The sequence below is a fragment of the Stomoxys calcitrans genome, chromosome 2 (genome assembly GCF_963082655.1).
Source record: "Stomoxys calcitrans chromosome 2, idStoCalc2.1, whole genome shotgun sequence".
NCBI classification, from domain to species: domain Eukaryota; kingdom Metazoa; phylum Arthropoda; class Insecta; order Diptera; family Muscidae; genus Stomoxys; species Stomoxys calcitrans.
This window is the reverse complement of record NC_081553.1, coordinates 9,764,763-9,782,256: the sequence shown is the minus strand read 5'-3', so window position 1 is coordinate 9,782,256 and position 17,494 is coordinate 9,764,763. Positions and strand designations below refer to the sequence as shown.

The 17,494-nt window shown below is 34.0% G+C and overlaps 1 protein-coding gene across 39 annotated transcripts in view; it reads left to right on the top strand.

Moving 5' to 3' along the window:
• LOC106083984 (calcium-activated potassium channel slowpoke) overlaps positions 1–17,494 on the top strand; it is a 223,715-nt gene that overhangs the window by 167,062 nt on the left and 39,159 nt on the right. For 14 of the 39 annotated variants that reach the window (XM_013247445.2, XM_013247351.2, XM_013247359.2 and 11 more), the window contains 4 exons: positions 4,620–4,732; positions 8,751–8,909; positions 11,215–11,291; positions 11,978–12,013. In XM_013247445.2, coding sequence (XP_013102899.1) covers positions 4,620–4,732; positions 8,751–8,909; positions 11,215–11,291; positions 11,978–12,013 — 385 coding nt within the window. The remainder of the gene's footprint in view (positions 1–4,619; positions 4,733–8,750; positions 8,910–11,214; positions 11,292–11,977; positions 12,014–17,494) is intronic. The other 25 variants (XM_059362223.1, XM_059362222.1, XM_013247424.2 and 22 more) reach the window with 3 other exon arrangements.

Here is a 17,494-nt window from a genome sequence, read left to right as displayed (position 1 = left end):
AAGATCACAGATCGGTTTATATGGCAGCTATATGAAAACATGGACCGATTTGGCTTATTTACAATCCCAACCGACCTACACTAATAAAAATTATTTGTGCAAAATTTCAAGCAGCTAGCTTTACTCCTTCGGAAGTTAGCGTGCTTTCGACAGACAGACGGACGGACGGACAGACGGACGGACAGCGACATAAAGTGTCGCGACGATCAAGAATATATACTTTATGCGGTCTCAGACGAATATTTCGAGTAGTTACAAACAGAATGAAGAAATTAGTATACCCCCCATCCTAAGGTGGAGGGTATAATAACAAGTCAAAAGGCGTTAAGTACGGCCGGGCCGAACTTTGGATATCCACTACCTTGGGTATATATGTAAACCACATTTTGTCAAAATCCGGTGAAAAATGCATACCTTATGCCCCATAGCAGCTATATCGAAGTATGTTTTGGTTTCGACTAATAAGTGCAAGTCATTGTTCAATTGTGTATAACAAAATATTGGTATTTTTAGTAGCTATATCTAAATATAAACCGATTTGAACCATATACTACACGGATGTCGAAAAGCCTAACATAAGACACTGTGGCAAATTTCAATGAAATCGGATTATAAATGCGCCTTTTATGTGCCCAAGACTTTAAATCGAGAGATCAGTTTATATGGCAGCGATATTCAAATATGGACCGATCTGAGCCAAATTGAAGAAGAATGTTAAAGTGCCTTACACAAATCACTGTCCGATCTGAGCCAAATTGAAAAAGAATGTTAAAGGGCCATACACAACTCACTGCCCCAAATTTCAGCGACATCGGACAATAAATGCTGCTTTTATGGGCCCAAAACCTTCAACCGAGAGATGGGCTATATCCAAATTTGGACCGATCTGGGCCAAAGTGAAGAGTATTGTCGAAGGGTCTAACACAACTCACTGTCCCAATTTTTAGCAAAATCGGTTAATAAATGTGGCTTTTATGGGCCTAAGACCCTAAATCGGCAGATCGATCTAAAGAGGGGCTATATCAAGATATAGTCCGATATAGCCCATCTTCGAACTTAACCTGCTCATGGACAAAAAAAAAGAATCTGTTCAAAGTTTCAGCTCAATATCTCTATTTTTAAAGACTAGCGTGATTTTTAACAGACGGACGGACGGACATGGCTAGATGGTCTTTATAGGGTGACAAATGACAAAATGAATATACCCCCATCCTTCGGTGGTGGGTATAAAAATTACCATATTAATCAGCTAATCTAAACTAGCAACCGAATGATTAAGTTTTCAAATATTAAGGCTCTTTCGAAAGTGCAGTTTCCAAGATTTAATACTGCTGGCATTATAAGCTATGCAAAGAATTCAAAGCCAGGGTATGAAAAGCTAGACCTATTGTGGTTGCGATTTTATTTCCCCAGGATCCCCAATCTCCGGATTTCTCGCTATCTAAAAATTATCATTATACCCTATATTACGGGTACCGAATACACAAAGCGAAAGATTTGCATCTCATTATAGCTTATCATATCGACATTTGAATGCATTTTGTAATGAGATTTCAATATAATAGAAATGTAGGCGATCCAGTTATTATATGTTATACTTCGAAGAGTACTTCCATAGGATGGCGGTATACTTGTCACCCCGAATGATGAACTTGCGTATATATTTTGAGTTAACACGAAGGGTTCGAATGAATAAAGCTATCCCCTTAAAATTTCTCACATAAACTTTTTACTGGCATAAAGTTTGGATAGGTTAGCTTGTACTGGCTGTCTTTATAGGGTTCCCAATTAAATGTATCTGGAGTCATGCCCCAAATATTTTTTCGAACTCGTGGAGTTAAAAGGGTTCTTGAGAATCTAGACGTAAAGAAATCTCCGGGCCGGAAGGGATATCAACACTTGTCTTACGCAGGAGTTCTTCGACGCTCACTCGTCTATTACGCAACCTTTTCAACCTTGCCTAACGGGCGGAAGTCTTCCCGGCGCGTTGGAAGGTTCCGAACGTTCAGCCAATACCCAAGAAGGGTGAGGCACACAATCCTGCGAATTATCGGCCAATTGCGATATGCTCCGCTCTTTCCAAGGTCATGGCGAGCATGGTTAATCACCATCTTGTTAGGCATTTATAGTCTAATGGCCTTCTTAGCGACCAACAGTATGGACTCCGCAGAAATCGCTCTACGGGCGACCTCATGGCACTTCTGTCGGAACGTTGGAGTCGCTCAGTCCATCAGTTTGGTTAGAGTAAGGTTGTGGCTCTGGAAATCTCCAAGGCATTTGATAGGGTCTGGCACGGTGCACTACTATCAAAGCTTGTCGCATTTGTTGTCGGTAATGGCTTCGTTCTATTTATTTCGAGCTTTCTCAGAGAACGCACTATTCGAGTCGTTATAGATGGTTCTTATCCAATGAGCATAAATTTACCGCAGGTGTACCCCAGGACTCTGTTCTTTCTTTTTTTCTTTTAATTTTATCAATGATCTGTTGGGTCAGACATCGAATCCGATCTACTCATTTGCGGATGACAGTAATCTCTGCCATTCGTACTCATTTGACCATAGGCCTAGTCTTCGAGAGATTGAGGACAAGAGGCGTTTTATGGATGATACACTCTGCCAGGATTTGCTGGCCATTTCTGAGTGGGGTGGAATGAATCGAGTTGATTTTAATACACGAAAGACTCAGTGCTGCTTGTTGTCACACAGGCGATTCACTGACCCATTACGATCATCTTTGTCTATCAACGGTATAGATGTTGAGCAATCAGAAGCTCTTGATGTTCTGGGTAAGAAAATACAAAGTGATGTTTGTTGGACTAAACATGTATTTGAAGTGTCTAAAGAAGCAATCAAGTGTTTAGACTTTCATTAGGCCAAAAATGGAGTACAACTCATATATATGGGCTAGAGCTACAAATTCATCCCTGGAGCTACTGGACCGTGTACAGAGCAGAGCGATGGCGTTGATTGGGGACAGGGTAACTCTATTGCCTCCCTCCATCATCGACGCAATGTGGGTCGTTTGGCGCTGTTCTATCGGTACTTTCGTGGTGTGTATTCGTCTGATATTCGTCTTCTTATTCCTGATGTAAGGATTTATGTCAGGGATACTAGATATTCCAGGAACTCACACCCGTTTGAAATTGATTGGCCAGCGGACCGCACAATTTATTATAAAGAGAATTCTTATTTCGCCCGTACCGTTCGTATGTGGAATCGACTTCTGGCTAATGTTTCTCCTACCCACTTTGACATCCAAAGATTTAAGAGAAATTTCAATGAGCACTACATCCTTTTCCCCACCTCCATATCCTAATTTCCTCTCGCCAACGAAATGCACTGCATTCCCCTGCGTGTTGGCTGATAGAAAAAAAAATTATCGTTTCGATATTCATCTGGTTAAAGGAATTTGGTTTCCTGAATATATGTTTATTGCTTGTCCTAACGGTTAGTGACTTTTCGTCCTGATAATACAGCTGTGTTTTGTTTACCGATTGCTGTATAATTCATAGGTGTGTTCGCGTACTTTTCCATTAACAATTTGCCAATAAAATATTGCAAAAGAGTAAGAAACTTCTGCGAGGGCAAAAACATATTTTACTAATATATATTATGCAATCCATTCTGTTTAAAAAAAACAAAACATTATTCTCATATTGAATAGAAATAAGAAATATTACTTTTGTTTTTGCCAAATATTTAGAATGGTAATAGGAAGAAAAATCCTGATTGAAATAAAAACATTTACATCTCAGCTCTACCAAAACAGCCCTAGGATTTCTAAATGGACACACACCTTCATCACTATAGCATTCATAAAACAAATGTACATAAATTATTTTGAAATAATTCTTGATATGTACAAACACAAATTATTAACACAATTTTTTTTATAATCAGACATGCCACATAAATACTAATACACAAAAAATACATACACAACTATAGACAAAGCTAAACATTAGGCTAGTGCTATAGTAATTTAAGGCTGCAGCAAAACAAAACAATTTAAGCTCGAAGCTTTTCAAATGCCATTTTTATGTTGAATTATTATTGCAAGTGTACAGAATTTTCGTTGCCCAACAAATCTAAAAGAATGTTTATACCAAGATTCGATCTCAAACCGAGCGTGATAGTTGTTGACTGGTTAAGCATGGTTGTCAATGCAAATCTCAGAGCAAAACAAAAATCCACGATGATGATGCACCCCTTTTGGAAGAATCCTCCTCCCCCCAAAGATAAAGGTTATTTGTGTTAGCAGCACTGAATCCCACGGCGACTAATGTATATCTTCTCTTGCTTACGTTCTATCTGTCTCTTGTGACCAGGCCTCTCAGAAATGAATGCGTCAATGATCTCCCATATACACTATCATCATCTAGAAATCATACACGTTCACAAAATCCACCATCGAAACTAATCTCAATTCATTAACCCTCTGTTCAAAAGCCTGAAAATAAAACTGAAACAACAGAAAAAATCTACAATAACCATAACTGAAGCAAACTTGTATCAAACCACCAATCTAACAATCAATCAATCTACCAACCCACCAACCAACCACCTTGAAACCTAAACAAAATCCATAATCATACAAAACTTTGTATATTTAACTTTCAGTCTCCAGATACTCAGGCCTGGCAAAATGATTATCTTCAAGGTACAGGGTGTGAGATGTACACCGAAACCCTATCACCTTCATTTACCGGCATGACATTCCCACAAGCCAGCGAGTAAGACCCTAGAGATGATTTGTTCATATCGTATTATTTCTCTGTATACCGTATACCTTGCATACTCTACAACTACTACTACCAACAACTTACTTAAATTATTATATAATGCATACACACACACACACATACATACATACATACATTAAACCAAATAACATAGTCCATACAAAGTCATACAACAAATAATTATGTTCTTCAAAATCGCAACCAAGCCAATTTATATATCCAAAATAATTAGTAAGATTTCGTGACCATTTGCACAATGTCTACGGGATGGAAAAAAATACTAAAATCGATTAGGGATTATATGTATATGACCAGAGATGTAGATTAAGACACAAAAGACATATGATAACAAAACTAAACATAGTTTAATAGAGGCAGAAGAGATCAGATTTTATTTATCTGACCCCATGCGTTTCCTCAATATCAGAGATACACTATGTTATGAAAGATTATAGCAAACTGATATTATTTGAATGTTTCAGAATATGTCCACTTTTGTTATTATTACTTCTCAAACTCCCACATTAACCATACTTTAAAGTAATTTAAAAGAACATTGAACACTTATGAAGTTTCACAACACTAAATTATATTCATTGAAAAGGTTGTAGAAAAATGTCATTCATACTATACTATGTCAGAGAAGACGTTTGAGTTCATATGGATCGCCAAACACTGACTTTTTCTGCAATATTTGTATGACATCGTAGGGCACAAGGCATGTCTGCCAATTACGCAGAATGCCTGGGTTCGAATCCTGACAAGAACATCAAAAAATTTTTCAGCGGGTATAAACTCTTCTAATGCTGGTGATATTTGTGAGGTACTATGACATGTAAAAGCTTCTCCCCAAAGAGGTGTCGGACTGTGACACACGGTTCGAGCTCGGCTATAAAAAGAGGACGCTTACCGCTGAACTAACACTTGATGCACTCATTGTTATGTGAGATGTTTGCTCCTGTTTCTTAATGAAATGTTGAATATTTGTTAGTTGATTATGTAAAGGCCGATGGTACATATACAATCGGTCATATATACAGTTGTTTATTCATGCTTTCTGTTAATAGTTCCAACTGGAGGTCCAATTTGTTCGACAAAAAATCAATAATGGATAATCCTTACTCGGAAACTCCAGGGATATATTAGTTATGAAGGTTTTTGTTCTAACCGAAGACGAAGATTAAAATTGAAAACCGAACAAAACTTCGGTTTTCAAGGCTAACGTTATAATGAAAAGTTGGAATTTTGGGAACCATACGAAAGTTATTCACGTCTAAAAATAAAACAAGTTCGTCGACAATATTATCTGCATTACAAGCTTCTTCTTTCTTTAATTGGCTATGATAGAATATTTGTTCCACTAGCCGAACATAGAATAGCGTTCCAAGCGTCTCTATCTTTTGCGCTCATTCTAAAATCTCTGACACCAAGTTTCGAGGTGTCTCCCACCACTTGATCTTTCCATCGGGCTTTTGGTCTTCCCGATATAATAATAAAACAAGTTCGTCGACAATATTACCTGCATTACAAGCTTCTTCTTTCTTTAATTGGCTATGACAGAATATTTGTTCCACTAGCCGAACGTAGAATAGAGTTCCAAGCGCCTTGATCTTCTGCGCTCATTCTAAAATCTCTGACACCTAGTTTCGAGGTGTCTCCCACCACTTGATCTTTCCATTTGTGTTTGCCTTCAAAAGACTTCTATTCATACGTTGCCTATATTCTCCACTAACGCAAGGTGGTCCATATATTTTACGAAGAATCTTTCTCTCAAATAATCCAAGCACTGCCTCATCTGCTTTAACAAGTACCCATGCTTCAGAACCATATAACAGCATGGGTAGTATCAGTGTCTTGTATAGTGTAATCTTCGTCTGTCGAGAGGTGGCCTTGTTTTTAAACTGCTTACTTAGTCCAAAGAAGCATCTGTTTGCCAGTATTATTCATTTCGATAACGGCGGTGCCGAGGTAGATAAAGTTACTGAGTGTCTCAAAGTTGTGGTTCCCAACTTTCTAAATTTTCTTTATCTGCTGGGTTGTGCAAGGCTTTTTGGAGTTGAAACCATCCATTTCGTCTTATCTCCATTTACTGCCAGACCCATTTTCACTGACTCTCTTTCGATTCTTTCAAAGGCTGCATCACAAGCAGTGCTCTATAATATTTAAATGTCACGCCTATAAAACAAAGAATATGTTCTATAAATGCCAGATAGCAAATGTTGTTTCCAATGTCTGAAGGTGACAAACAAAGTTTGCCAAACACTGCTGTAAATAATCAATGAGTTGTGGTGTTTGGGTTAGGGGAAATTGTCTCGTGGACTGTATATCAATGATTGAAACGCAATTAAATAAATATTTGAAGAGATCGGCTTTAAAAAAACTGCCAAGCATTTGCTAAAAGTTGTTGAAAATACAATACATACTCGTATCACAGCAAACATTTTATTTAAAACTTCTATTGAGACATTTCTCATAGCCAAACATGTACGGCCCTATTCACAAAACCTCAAGTAGATTCGAAATAAGTTTATTTGACATACTTCCTCTATGAAACTGTCAAATGCAACTATTTTAAGGCCTCAATAATAATTTGTAAACAAGGCCTGTAATATTTTGATATTGAAAAACAATATTACAGACTTTATCTCGAAACTTACCTATCCACTTCTTGTATAGGCCAGTAACTTACAGGATCTTTAAATGTATTTTTCATGTACAATTTAATTCTTCTCAATGTAAATTTACAATTTCTTATGCTGATATCTCACATTTGTGAACTGTTTTAAGTTGAGCATTAAATGCGTTTTCTTCCCTCTTATTTTATTCATTTGGAAAAAAACTGGTTTAACATTTGCTCTTCTTTTTAATCATGTCAAAATCAAAAATTTCCACATATTGGATTTCATAGAAGATCAGTATTCTAAAACACGGATTCAATGGAAGGCCTTAAACTAATAGTAGTAGAAAATAGCTATCGAAATTGTTTTAAAACCCAGTGGCAGTTAATGTTCTTATATGTCAAACACAATGGGATTATGTGCAAATGGTCATTAATTAGTATTGATTTGCAACCAAATAACTTAGTGTAACTATATTTATAACAAATAAATATTTACTCCTCACAATCCATAATAATAATGATTGAATACTCTAAACATTTGCATCCAATAACACCCAGATTTTGTTTATAATAAATGAATGATTGTTTGAGACTCCAACTTATTTCCATAGCAAAAAAATACAATACATATACAAATGGAATGCATATATATATTTTTTTTTCAAATTCAATTGAACAAGAATACCCTTCACACCATCAATTATTTTACTCATTCATAGAGTATTGCAATGAATGAGACTAAGACAAATTTCTTTCTTAGCGATTTCCTGCCTTAATAATGACTTTAACTCAACTGCAACCAAGAACACTTTAGAAGTTCCACTGATTCACTACTTTGAGTACTTTTTATCGCATGTTTTAACTAAACTATTCCCTAGGTGATCAACGATCTGTAAATATTAATAATCAAACACCTAAAACCGCCTAGTCACTTCGAAATAGAAAACACTATTCACTTCTTTTCTGTGTATGTCAACCCATCTATAACTAAAATGCTCGTAACAAACTGTCCCTCCTTGTCCCGTGACGGTTATTTCCCATAACCGCATACATTACTTGTATGTAGACAATTTTTGAATTACATTTCTATGAGCTTTCTTTCATTTATTCTAGTTTCGTTTTTATTTATGTTTTTCATTAATAATATTGTTTTTCTATGGCTTGTTCTTAATTTGCACCGTATATCGCCTAGAAGTTAAACTGCATGTTTTGAATGGTAATGTACATACTATAATACAATATTTAAAAATTACTTACTATCCACACAACATACTACGAATTTTTGATTATATAATAATATTTATATTGCATAACAAAAGAGGATCGTTCTAATTTATTAATAAATTTCATTTCTATTGTGTGTGTGTTCTTCTTCCAATCAATGTCTAGACTTTGTTTCTCCAAGCTGAAACTACTGCTACTGGCCATTGAAATCAAGGGCAATGAAGATGGTGCTGATAGCAAAATCTCCATTAATCCAAGAGGTGCAAAGATTCAAGCCAATACTCAAGGATTTTTCATAGCACAAAGTGCTGATGAAGTCAAAAGGTAAGATGATTAAAATATATTATTTAATATTTCGAAGTTGAAAAACAGCTATCTATGAATAAGTACCTAGCGCTTTTCTAAAATATACACAAATTTTCAATTAAGGTATTAAATTAGAGTTTCATAGTGAAAATCAATATTGTTTCACCATTCCGTTTTTTAGATACCAATTTTTTAACAAAATTACATGATGAGTTTATTCATTCAGTATTTATGAAGAAATATTACAAAACTAGTTATATTATCAATAAGAGTTTTGTAGTGTTTACAACAATAAATCGTGAAAAATTGCGATTTTCTAATGATGTGTCAATTTCTCTTTCGAGATAAGCTTAATGGTCCAAAATCCTATACAATGAAAAATTAAAGCCATAGGAGATACATCACACAAACCATGAGGGTCATCATCAGAAATCTTTAGGTGTGAAGGCTTCTAAGGTTGTACATTGAAAGGTTGTATTTTATATATTTACTAGCCGAACCCGGCCCGCCCCGCTGCGCCTTCTTTTACTATATAATATCTTTTTAGGGTGGGGACACTTCGCCCTGAATGCGGATATCGAATTTGTGCTATTGTAGCCTATGACGCTGAACGCGTTCGAATCCTGGCGAGAACATCGAACAAGCGGTGGTTATCCCCTCTTAGTGTTGGCGACATTTGCGAGGCACAATGCCTTGCATGGTCATTCAAAAAATGTTCCCCAAAGTGGTGTCGCACTGTGGGACGCCGTTCGGACTCGGCTATATTTTTGAACAATTTTTGAATAAAATTACATGAAGAATTAATTCATTTGGATAATACCTCAGTATTTATGAAGAAATATTACTAAACTAGTTATGTTTTCAACAAGAGTTTTGTAGTGTTTAAAACAATTAATCGTGAAAAATGGCGATTTTCTAATGATGTGTCAATTTCTCTTTCGAGATGAGTTTAATGATCGAAAATCCTATACAGTGGAAAAATGAAAGCTCACTCCAACCAAGAGGGTCATCATCAGAAATCTTTAGGTGTGAAGGCTTCATAGGTCGTACATTGATAAGTTGTATTTTATTTATTTATTTATTGCATGCCAGTACAACAAGTTTTAAATTACAGTTAGCACCATCTATTGGGCAAAATAATACCATTACAAAGTTATAAGTTAATATATGAAAGATATATATGGGAGCTATATATAAATCTCCGTTTATGATGAAATTTTGCACACATATTAGGACGTCACAAAAAGCGCTTCGTGCCAAATTTTGTAAAATTGAGCCTTCCACAGCCTTAATAGGTCAAATCGGTGTGGTGCCCATATTTAGCCCACAATTAAAGAACAATTGAAACGGAACCGTTTATGTCATAAAAAACCGACTCTATTGATTTAATTTTTAGAAAAATAGTATACGAATTATTCCATTCAATTAAGAAAGCAAAAGAAAAATTTTATTTTTTGGTTGGGTCGTAGCCCACCCGGGAAAATGTCTAACTACTCCAATGATTTATCGCAATCGTGATTTCTACAAACGGACGTACATAGCTAGATCGACTTAGAATGTCAAGACGATCAAGAATATATATATATATATACCTTGAAGGGTCTCAGGACAATATTTCGAGATGTTACACGGACTGACTAAATAAGTATACCCTCATCATATGGTGATGGATACACAAATTAGTTCTTATATGACATGTTATCATAAATAAATGACTATCTGCAAGAAAAAACTTTTAAGCTCTGTAGGTGGTCCCAGTTCTTCATTTTTTCTTTATAAAGTGAATCTGGGGGTATAACTTTGATCGATGTGGGAGAAGTTCGTATACAACAGTTATGATTGTTTTTAAATATATTGATCCTAACGGATCATACGCTAAAATCATATGCTTCTTTCTCAATAAAACATTAAAATGGTTTGTTGTAATAATGGAGATCTCTAAAAACTCGTATTATTTTAATATTTTCACCTAGCTTCAATATGGTGCGAACTTCCGATGTTCGTTCATAAGCTTTATTTCCCCTCGATGTGAGCGGCATAAGAAATTAGAATTTCAATTAAATCCAATTTGTAGATAAATTGGGAAGTTTATAGGTGTGTTCTGGGATTCACTTTCACTATTCCTTTCAAATCAATTTGTACAAAAAACCAAAATTAATTGCTTATGGCAAAATACTTCTTCAATTTTATTTATAGATCTATTTCGAATTCATAATTTTAAATAATTCGAAATAGATTTATGGAGTTTGGATGGAAACATTCGGCGTGGCCGAACTTAATGACGTTTTATCTTATTGCTTATAACATTTCTTTTGTTTTTCAGAGCTTGGTTCTATTGCAAGGCTTGTCATGAAGATATCAAAGATGAAACTCTTATCAAGAAATGCAAATGTAAAAACTGTAAGTATACAAGTTTCTATTGTAGACGCAAGACCAGTACTGGGACAATATTTTTCGTACGATTATTATTTGATTATTATGATTAAGTTTTAAGATGACCTTGTTTGTGTTGGTTTTTTACTCAATTCATAAAAATGATATTTTGAATGGAATTTCTAAGCTAAGAACCTTGAAACCTAGTGACAAACAAACGAAAAACTGAAAATGACATAATATATATATAACAAGCCACATTTTTATATTTAAACATCGTTCATATAAAATATGAAATAATTTAAGATATTCTATAATAAGGTATAAAAATGATATTTCATAATTGTTTTTTTTTTTACAAATTTTTATATTGTCTTATTATATACTACTTCTACTACTACTACTACTCCTAACATGTTGGCGTGGCCTTACCTTCTAACATCATATTAAACGATCGATCAATCAATCAAATATCAAACAAAACCACAACTTCTTCGTACGTTATATCTCTCGTATATCGTTTTCTACTACTACTACCACTACTACTGTCCTACAACAAAATCAAACATTTAATAATGATAATGTTGAAATTAAAAAAAAAAAAACACACAATTCAAAACACCTCTAATTATACCATCTAATCGAATTCTATTCTTTAAAAAAAATCGATACAAAAACGAATTTCCAACCCCCAAAAAAACTTTACCAAACAGTGGCAGTACAGCCCAGGAACAAGTTTGATGATTTAGGTAAATCGCTCTTTAGCATTAAACTGCAAATAAGCTCAAATTTTAAAAACTGTTTTGTTTGAAATGACTAACCTCCTTTTTAACAACAATTCAATGTTTAGTTTTGTAACCTCTATTTTATCAAAAAAAGAAAACCCACTACCACCACCATCACCAAAACCCCCTCAGTTATGACAAAAAAGAACATTAAAAAAAATAAACAATTAATAAAATAATCAATTTCTGTTATTACTACTTCTACTCTACTACTACTACTACTACTACTAATGCACTCCAGTGCTTTTATTCATGTATAATTTTGGTTGTGTGTATGTGGTTTAAATCCTTTCCTTTAATTACAGATTTTGTTCTATATGATTTTACATTGCTTTCGGTTTTGATCCTACTTGTTATTCTACTTCCATGTGTTTACTTGTACAAATCACCTTTTCGAGATGTTTTCTTTAAATAACGTTGTGGTGACTAGTTTTGGTTAATTTCTTTTGTTTCTTACTTATGACTTTTAGATATTTTTTTTCTCCAAGATCTGTACATATATTTTGTGCACTGAGCATCTATTATTGTTTTTTATTCCGATTTTTTTTTTCTTAGTTTATTGCAACCTAAAGAAAAAGTGAAAGTGCAAAATGTATGGTAGAGTGAAATTAATGGCTAAAAAGTTTTTGAGTCAGATCATTGACCTTGAGGCAAGTGTTGCATCATCAGTGACGTTTACATGTATGTATTTTTACGGCTTACTTTTACACTTCAGAATAATATAGAAATAACATTTTTTTCTAAAAGAAGTCTGCGATGTTTTTATTACAATTTTTCGTAAAATGGGCCAAGAATAAATTCCATTTCGGAACTTGTATAAAAAATGTTTCTTTTTAACAACCCCAATATTTTGATGGGAAACAAGTAAAAAGGCATTAAGTTCGACCGCGCCGAACTTTGGATACCAACCACCTCGGGTATATATGTCAACCCCATTTCGGCACAATCCAGACATTATTGGACCACACGGACATTGAGTGGTCTAATATACATGTCACTATTCAATTTTGTAGAACAAAATATTGGTCTTTTTGGCAGATATATTCAATTAAAAACCGATCTGAACCATATTAAGATCAGATATCGTGAGGCTCTGAAAAATTCACTGTTTCAAAATTTCAGCGAAATCGGGTAATAAATAAAGCTTTTATGGGCTTCAGTCCCCTAATCGGCAGATCGGTCTATATGGCAGATAGATCTAAATATAGTCCGATCAGAACCATATTTAGGTGAAATGTTGGGAGGTCTAAACCTACTCACTGTTTCAATTGAGCTTAAACTTGAATCGGACTGCACTCATTGATATGTGAGAAGTCCGTTTCGGACCATAACTGAATTGAATGTTGGAGACTATAGTAGAAGTCATTGTGAAAAATGTCAGACAATATGAGTAAGAATTGCGCCCTTTAGAGGCTCAAGAAGTGAAATAGGGAGATCGGTTTATATGGGAGTTGTATGAGACTACAGACCGATTCGGACCATATTTCTCACCTATGTTGAAGGTCATGGGAGAAGCGTTGTACAAAATTTCAGCCAAATAGGATAATAATAACGCCCTCTGGAGGCTCAAGAAGTCAAGATCCCAGATCGGTTTATATACAAGCTATATCAGATTATGCATCGATTTGAACCATATTTGGCACATTTGTTAGAAGTTATAACAAAACACGTCATGCTAAATTTCAGCCCAATCGGATGAGAATTGTGCGCTATAGTGGCTCAAGAAGTCAAGATCCCAGATCGGTTTAAATGACGGCTATGTCAGGTTATGGACCGATTTGAACCATACATAGCACAGTTGTTGGTAGTCATAACTTAACCCGTCGTGCAAAATTTCAGCCAAATCAGATAGGAATTGCGCCCTCTGGACGCTCAAGAAGTCAAGACCCCAGATAGGTTTATATGACAGCTATATATGGTTATAGTCCAATTTCAACTATACTCAAGACAGTTGCTGGAATTGATAAGCAAAGACCTCATGCAAAATTTCAGCCGAATCGGATAAGCATTGTGCCCTCTAGTGGCTCAAGAAGTCAAGATCTAAATTGGTTTGTGTGGCAGCTATATCAAAACATGGACCGATATAGCCCATTTACAATTCCAATCGACCTACACTAATAAGAAATATTTGTGCAAAATTTCAATAGGCTACCTTTACTCCTTCAAAAGTTAGCATGCTTTCGACAGACAGACGGACGAACATAGCTACTTCAACTAAAAATGCCATGATCTGAAGAATATATATACTTTATGGGGCCTTAGACGTATATTTTGAAGAGTTACAAACAGAATGACGAAATTAGTACACCCCCATCCTATGGTGAAGGGTATAAAAAGGCTGTTGATGTTAGGTGACTTTAGTACCGTTGTGGAGCGATCTAATACAACTTGTAAAAATACTATATAAATAAATATAAGCTTAAGAAGTACTACCATCCAAAGTATCATTTGATTCGGCTCATATTCATATTGGGCACGGTGAAGATAGTTTAAATACATCTCAATTTTCCACATTTTAGTTATAATATAGAACTTTTCTGAAGAAGTCAAAAATACCATCGCTATATTCAAATCTTTCAAATTCAAGCAAATTTTAGTATATCGATTTATATGACAGATTTATATCTAATTATTTTGACTAAACACATTCAAGAACAAAACCTGCGTATTAGCAAAAAACGGATCTGTGCCAAGTTTCATCTCAATATCTTTATTCTCTAATGTCTAACCGAACGAAGTTCTAAGAATTTACGACGTTCAAGAGTATATGCACTATACATATGGTCGAAATTCATATTTCTATCTGTTGCAAACCAAATGACAATACTAATATACCCATAACATGAATGTGATTTGAAATTTGCTATACACTTCTCGATGAAAACCAGTTTCAAAAAATTTAAAAAGTGGAAATCAAACCTTCACTAACTTTGCATTAAAAGCTGATCAGTTCGTTTTATTTTAATTTAATGAGCTGCTAGTGATAAACAAAAACAAAGTTCTTAACTATGGCATTTCCTTCACTCAAGCTAATAGAATTGTGAGTATATTCAAATCTTTTCAAAAGCTGAAGACTGTAGGAATAAGATGCACCATTAGCTAACATGAAAATGGGCTGCAATCTGGAATGAAAATATTGGAAAACCACTTAAACTCTACATAATAGTTTGACTTTCAGTGTGGATTGTACTTAAAAGCACTCTACCATATATTTTCTTAAAAGATTCACCACATCAACGGGAATTTAAGTTCAGATTTTCTTTTTTACATTAATCACTAATTTCTGCAAATTGTAATGAAGCCTGTAAATTTTTGTACATTATTCTTTTCCTTCCTAAATACAATTGTACAATTATCAATACTCAAAGAACAACAAAATAATTCGCAATAACATTTTTTTGCTTTGAGAAACGAAATTTTTTTTATGTTTCCGTTTTTCACTTTACATATTTTTTGAAGCAATATCTTAAAAAATATTTTTCCAAACACGCTGTAATTTGAATTAAGTAACTCACACAACAATTTAAAACGATTTTTAATTAAAAAAAAGACCGACCAACATAGATTTTCCCTTTTTTAATTTCATGCACCAAATCTAAATTGACGAAAAGAAAAGAAATATATATTTTGTTTTTATTGTTTACTTTTTTTGATAATCAAATCCCTCTCTTTATATCAATACGTACGTAATTATTCTATAACTCTCACACACTCTCTCTCTGTTTTCCTCTCAGTCAATGTCTTTGGAAATTGAATTGTTTCTTTGAAGAGCGGTGTATTTAAAGAGTGCATGGAATCAATTTGACTGGCACCAATTAAATATACTCCTAAATATACTCCTAAATATATTTATATATCATAATATACCGACAATATACATCTTTAAATATATTCTTTTGATATAAATATAACAACAACATATATATATACGCCCATATAAATATCCATGAAATCCAATACTACATACCAACTACTATACCTATCGATGGATGTTACAGCAATATCACCAATAATGGAATAACCATACCATAACTTTAAGTACTCCTCCCGTAGACTTTTGGAGACACATGTAATGACTTCGATTTCACCGATTTAACCCTGAGAAAAATAAGCATTAACAGTGAATTACTTTCACTAAAGTAATTGTTATTGTTCCTACTCTTACTTTGTACACTGTTCGTTTTTTTGTAGGCATTCATTATAGCGACAATTGATAACAGATCACAAACACTATGAAATGACCCAATACTTAATCTATCTATAATTGATCGATCTCTTCAAACCTTGTAATGAGAAATCTTGAAAAACTTATGTACATAAGAACAAGATATTTACCTATTCTTAGTTTTGTTGAGTTATTCAGTATTTAAGGTACTTCGTTCAATTGTAGTTAAGACTGTTCTTGAAAAGGTCATATAATAAACTCCTATCAACAAGTGTCAAATCCTTTACTAATTATTCGTAAATCCAGCGCATATCTACACCAGACATACATACCTCACATGCAAACCCTCCGTTAATTCCAAATTCCAGCCACCAAGTCATGAATCCGTGCACATTAACATTTTAAGGTGTAAATAAAAAAAAAATGTAAATATTTTCGTTACTAAAATCCTTAAAAATTAAAACCTCAATAAAAACTCAGCCCGAATATTAACCGAAATCAACACTACTTTCAAAATTGCCGGCGACGTCTGGAATAAATCTTGTACATAAACATTATATCCAGTAATCACAACGAGTTTATTCAAGTAGAATTAAATCAGATTAAATTAATAATTCAAATCTAGTGTAGTTAGAAACACACAGAACTAAAATATATCCCTTATTAACTAATCAAATTCCAAATCTTCAATGAACAACAAAAAAAAACCAACAAATTTCTGCGCAATGTGTAAAGAATGTCATGATTATATCAAAGTACAATGTGATAGCTTTAATACTAATTTCTAAAATTAAATTGAACAAAACGTGTGAGCGAAACATATACAGTGGCAAATAGGACTAAGTTAAAAATCGAAATTTTTACGAGTTAAAATAACGTAAAACTTTTTTTTGTTAATAAGTCATAATTTGAAAACCTTTTTTTCCTCATTTCAGATGTGTTAATCCTTCTAATCTACAATAGATAAAAATGATGAATAATGCGATTGTCATTGTATGAATTGAAATAACTTTCCCAAAACATCTCTACAATTTATATAGCTTTTATATAAAAAACAAGAAAAAGCGTGCTAAATTCGGCCCGGCCGAATCTTTTATACCCTCCACCATGGATCGCATTTGTCGAGTTCTTTCCCGGTATCTCTTTTTAGACAAACAAAGGATAAAAGAAAAGAATTGCTATGTTATTGGAACAATATCAAGTTGTGGTTCATTTCAGACCATAATTGTACAGAATATTGGCGACCATAGTAGAAGTCTATGTGTAAAATTTCAGACAAA